This window comes from Patagioenas fasciata, chromosome 16, assembly GCF_037038585.1.
Source record: "Patagioenas fasciata isolate bPatFas1 chromosome 16, bPatFas1.hap1, whole genome shotgun sequence".
Lineage (NCBI taxonomy): Eukaryota > Metazoa > Chordata > Aves > Columbiformes > Columbidae > Patagioenas > Patagioenas fasciata.
This window is the reverse complement of record NC_092535.1, coordinates 7930990-7936546: the sequence shown is the minus strand read 5'-3', so window position 1 is coordinate 7936546 and position 5557 is coordinate 7930990. Positions and strand designations below refer to the sequence as shown.

Here is a 5557-nt window from a genome sequence, read left to right as displayed (position 1 = left end):
GCCAGCAACAAACATTGGCAAAAATAAACTCCAATACCACTGCAAAGTCTTATTTTCAGGAAACGCAATTGTGTGAAGAAATGCTATAGAAGGAGGAGAAAGTGCAATGTGGAATGCCTAGTTTTTTTTCTCCTAAACTGTAAGCTAAATAATCTGAATAGTAGAAAACTTGACTAAAAACCTGCTGTATGTGAGAACTCAGCCTTGCAAGACACTGAGCTGGCAAGAAGGTTTGGGCTGAAGAACCGCAAAAGCTTTTTAAGCGAGATCTTTATCCATCATGCCCACACTTTACGGTTATACTACAAAGGGAATACAGTGAAAGGATGAAGCTTGTACAGATATTTCTGGTCCTCTGAAGCCTCTTAGAGAAGGCAGCAGCATTATGCTGGTTTTTGAAACCACCTCTGTGCGCCGGAGCATCAGGCCCCATATCTCACCATCTCTAATATCACCAGAAATGCCACCATTTAGTAAAACAGCAGAAGGATCGGACCCTGTGCTCGCTTCACCCTTGCAAAATGTCGACTCCTATTTTAGAATGGAAATTATAGAAATATATACGTAAAGAATGATCCCGAAAAATAAACTGAGAACAACGATCAATCACCTCCTAAAGTCTCGAAAAAAAGCTCAGCAATGCTGCCATATTCAGATATTGTGACAGTCTGCCAGAAAATCAGCTATACACATCAAAGCATAAGAAAAACTGCATGATTCGTGTGTCTTCTTTCCAGGACCTCCAACTGATTTAACCTTTTACTGGTATCTAAAGTAGATAGCAGCCTCCTGGGTTCTCCATCTTCAAACCTGTTGCTTCCCGGTATTTGATTAAACAAGATTTTACCTTGCAAGCTCAAGCCTGCTAATGGTGAATGTTGACTGGTGTGGTGCAAATTGACAGCAGTTTCCAGCTCCCTGTTAGTAAAATGTTAGTTTTGGTTAGTGACTGGAATTATACAGCTTAAAAAAAGCAACAGGGAGTGGAGCTGCATCTGCTCTTTGTATCTTTTCTTAAAGATGCTTCATGCTGATCACTCTTGAAGTTTAAAGAAAAACTTAATAAGGTTAGAAAATAATATATTATCTTTAATTAAAAGTTGACATTGTGTTTTCTTCGAAGTATGAACATACCAGGATAACAAGTACATTAGAACACAAGATCTGTATTTTAGTTCCATCTGAGCATACACCATAAATCCTCCTTTGAGAAAAAGCGAGCACCATAACAAGAACATTTGAGCAGAAAAAAGGATCTTCGGCATTTTGAAGTCCTCCCTTCATATTGTCTGAAGCACCAACTAGAAGCAGACACTTAAAACATCACATGGACCACAAAATAAGCTTGCTTTTTTTCTTTTTTCGTATGCCAGACAAGGGGCAAAACAAATGAGAAGTTACAGGGTCTGATCCCCAGGACAACCACGCACATTTGCAAGGTGAGCACCGATGCTTCACACACACAAATGCAATAATCAGAGACTAGTTTATCCCCTGCCAACAGAAACATCTTTCCAAGGGTATTGGGCAGCGGTTTTAGCAGCAGCTCGGAACAAAGCGTAAATCACACCGGAATAGCCACCTCCTGGTGAGGGGAAACGCGAAGGTCTCAGGATGGATTTCAAGTCCCTATGAGAACAGTTAAAATCCTACAAGCCACTGGTGACCAGAAGCAACTCACTGGACTGAACTGTCAGATTAACTGAGAAGGCAACTTTGGTTTAGTTTCATGTTAATTTGTTTGTTGCAGGAAAAGTTATGATTCGACATCTTTTCACTTTAGAATTAAAAACCCATGTACTTTAAGGTTGATTTTAATAATGATTTACAAGTTCCTCTAGTACTGTTTTGATAAGTTCTACATTCCTGTTTTTAATATCTAGACTTGTAACAGGACTTAGATACTCAAGCTTAGGTATTTTTGCAATCAAAATTCTATTTAATGCAGGTTTTATCTTCTGTATTTGAGATTCCATGTTTAGCCTCCCAAGACTGTTTGATTCAAAGCGGGCTCTCAAAGACCTTTCTGAATATTTGAGGCACTCTCAGAAGGTGGATTTTTCGGGTTCTAGGTAGATACATAAATCACGTAAAGAATTAAACAATCACTGTACTCAAAACCATTGTTGCAAAAATAACTTCTCTCTATGACTATGAAGACTTTTTTAGACTCTGAAATTAGTGAGCCACTTTCTTTGCCATAATTACTTGAGAAAGAAGCAATTATAAATTCCATTATTATTAGTGTAAGTCTTTAACCAAAGCAAACTCACATTTAATATTAAGCTGTTAAATACTTCATTCTGCAGCTATTTTAGTTTTGGTGAAAAATTAACAGTTTAACTAATCTCCATTACAATATTTCCAACTGCTCAATCTTCTGTACTTTTAACCAGAAATAATAAGCATTTACCTATAAATCATAATTATCTTTTAAACTCTTTTTTTTTTTTTTTCAAAATATTATCTAGCAACAACTCAGGCTGCAACATTTTAAATGACCTTTGCTGATTTGCAGTTTTGTGTCATTTTTGCTTCAGGAGTGGTTTTGGTTGGCTTTCGCTTCATCGGAAGAAATAAAGATATAAAAATGGAAATGAGCAGGAACCAGTTTCAAGCATATGTCTTTATGAATGTGGCTTAATCACACACTTCGTTTTCCAAACACAAAAAGTCTTTTGGAAATGTATTAATTAAAATCAAGTGCCGCAGACAAGCAGCTTTAGAGGGATGGCAGTCCTTTTCAAATTAGCATAACACTAGCGACAGGCATGGAAATTGGTTTAATAACCCTAAATAGTTACACCCCACTCCTCACGCAAATGGGCACGGACAGCTCGGGCCCCTCAGGCTGCGGCTGTACCAGTTTGTGCGGTTGCTCTGACATTGGGTGGGTATTTCAATCTGAACAGAAATCACTGAATGCGCCTCAATTATTATTATTATATAATGACTAGTGAAGCGTGCGAGCCACCAAAGCATTAAACATCATAAACCAAAGTGAACCAACACGAGCAAGATCACAAACTTCGCAGCGAGGGACTCACTTTGTAACTTGTACTTACACAGTCAATACTTGGCAAGAGATTGTTAGTTGAGTTGTGATATTAAGTGGTCCAACCCCCCCGCCCTGCACAGGTCTAGGGTCAAGCTGTAGATACAAGAGAAAACTAAGTGAAAGGGATAAGCAGTCTTTAAGCAATTTCCTTCCCTGCCATGTTTTACAGGGTTGTCCTCAGAGCCAAACTTGGTGCCACAATAACCCCTTTCAAACATCACTTCCAGGGCACAGCATCCTCCAGAAAGTGTCAAAATACACAAGCTCAATCTCTGCCTACTTAACTCTAAGCATCAGGTAGAAACAACACTTCTGTGCGTGTTCACAATCCATGAGAAACTGGACAAAAAACCAAATCCCTGCTGATAAGGAGCCAAAGGTCCACAAGCTTTCCCCCATGTATTCCCATCCTTCAGCTAACTTGACAATGCTGCTCCTCCGCAGAGGATGGCTGTGGCCGTCCCCGCTTTACTTTACTTCAGCAGGGCTTTAGCTTTGACTGCCAGCTCGTTTTAGAGACATGTAGGACAGAGAAAGTTGTTATTTATGTCTTTTATTTATTATAAATACATATAAATATGTTACGTGACTTTGTTTTTTTTTTGCTTTGTTTATCATGATGAGCAACGACTTTAGAAAAAAATCATCTGGAAAACTTAACCAAGCTGAGAAACAGGCAAAAAGCAAGCATTAGCATACAATCACAGGTTCCTCTCAGTTCAAGAAGAGGTTATTTTTTTTTTCTTTTTCTTTTTAAGAAAAAAAAAAAGAGCGCATCTTATTTTGAAGCGTCTATTGTTTTATCAAGAGCATTGACCTTCCCCCCTCCCGTGAGCTGACCGAATGACATTTTCATTGGGATTTGCGGGTGCAGTCCAATCCCAGCAGGCTACACAGGACACCCCCCCAAAGATTCTGAAACATTGCATAGTTTTGCAGCTGGATTTTGCTCCCCCACTCCTTTCAAGCTATTTTTAGCACAGGTTGATCATGCCAAAGAAAACTCACTGAGATGTCCATCTCCAGATCCGTTTCCCTCCCTTTTTCTACAGTTTAGTTTAAAAACTGCTCAAAAACTTCATAGACGAGAGCAAGCAGAAACGCAACATTATGCTCACAGTTCACTAACCAGACAGGAAGGAAATAACTCTATAGATGAAGTTACATGTTGGGGTGGGGAGGGTTAACTAAAAGTGAAAAGTGGATGGTTTTGGGGTCCACATAAACTGCCAAGTATTTCCAAATGGGGTGCAGGGAGGGGAGAATTTAAGAGAAGCAAACGAAAAGAAAACCCAGACTTAACTGATGGTAGGAAGCCAGGGCTGATGGTAGTGGAAAGAAAAGTGCAAAGAAAGAAAGAAAAAAAAAAAAGAAATAAAAACCAAAAAGAAGCCAGAAGTCAAGGCTTGTCATTACAGTGTTTGCAGAGGGCGGAGGTGGCTCCTGTGAAGGCAGTGCATTTCTCGGGGCAGCCGGGCAAGGCTGCGCTGCCGAAGGGGTAGACGGCCGACTGTCCGAAGGGGTTGAGGGTGGCGGGCAGCGGGGTGCTCAGCGTCTGGCCCTGGTTCAGATAAGCCACCAGCCGCCGCATCTCCTCCAGAGCCTGCGCCTGCATGAGGATGTAGTTCTTGGCCAGGAGCAGGGTGGCGATTTTGGAGAGTTTCCTCACCGAGGGGCTGTGGGCGTAAGGAATAACGGAGCGCAGCCCGTCCAGGGCATCGTTCAGGTCGTGCATCCTCCGCCGCTCCCGCGCGTTGATGCTGAGCCGCAGCGAGCGCTGCTCCTTCGGCTTCTTGCCCAGGGCTCCCCCCTTCAGCTTGCCCTCCCGCTCGAAGCCCGCACCGCCCTTCACCCCGGCCTCGAAGCCGTCCTCCTCATCGCCGCTCTGCTCGCCGCTGCTCTCCGCCGACTTGCTCAGCGCCCCGGGGTGAAAGTCCGTCCCGCCGCCTCCCGGGTATGTCCCCCGCGGACCCTCGGTACCGCCGCGGACGGTCCCGTAGGCGAACGCCGAGGGCCCGTAGCCCGGGGCCAGCGCCAGGTACGTCTCGCCGCCCAGCGACTTGAGCTCGGCCATGGCCTTGGCGGGGAGAAGCCGCGCTCCGCCGCCTCAGCGCTGAGGATAATGATGATGATGAGGAGGAGGAGGAGGAGGAGGATGAAGAAGAGGAGGAGGCGGCCCCACTGCGCCCGGGCTGGGGGCGGGCAGTGAGCGCGGTACTGGCCCCGCCGCCGCTTATATCGGCGGAGAGGGACCCGGCGGGATTCCCCCGCCGCCCAATCAGCGGGGCGTGGGGGATATGGGGGAGCGGCTCTGCCCTCCCTCCGTGACCGGCTTCCCTCGCCCCCGGCTCCGCCACCGCAGCCCCGCGGCTCCCACGGCTCCCGACGGAGAAGTCCCAGGGTCCGACGGGACGACATGCACCTCTTGGTGGGCACCTGCGGGTGAAAGGAGACGCTGCCCGAGGAGCGGCAGGACAAAACAGGTCTGGAAAGTGAGCG

General features: G+C 45.0%; 1 protein-coding gene across 1 annotated transcript; it reads right to left on the bottom strand.

The window, feature by feature from the left end:
- Nucleotides 1–1068: 1068 nt before the first annotated feature.
- On the bottom strand, nucleotides 1069–5334 carry BHLHE23 (basic helix-loop-helix family member e23). The gene has a single exon (XM_071815564.1). It carries the CDS (start codon nucleotides 5130–5132, stop codon nucleotides 4458–4460), a length of 675 nt encoding a protein of 224 aa, XP_071671665.1. The 5' UTR covers nucleotides 5133–5334; the 3' UTR covers nucleotides 1069–4457.
- Between the last annotated feature and the right edge of the window lie 223 nt (nucleotides 5335–5557).

Bases quoted from the DNA above. Each gene is read 5' to 3' on its own strand.
- BHLHE23 (XM_071815564.1), bottom strand. From the start codon at position 5,132: ATGGCCGAGCTCAAGTCGCTGGGCGGCGAGACGTACCTGGCGCTGGCC.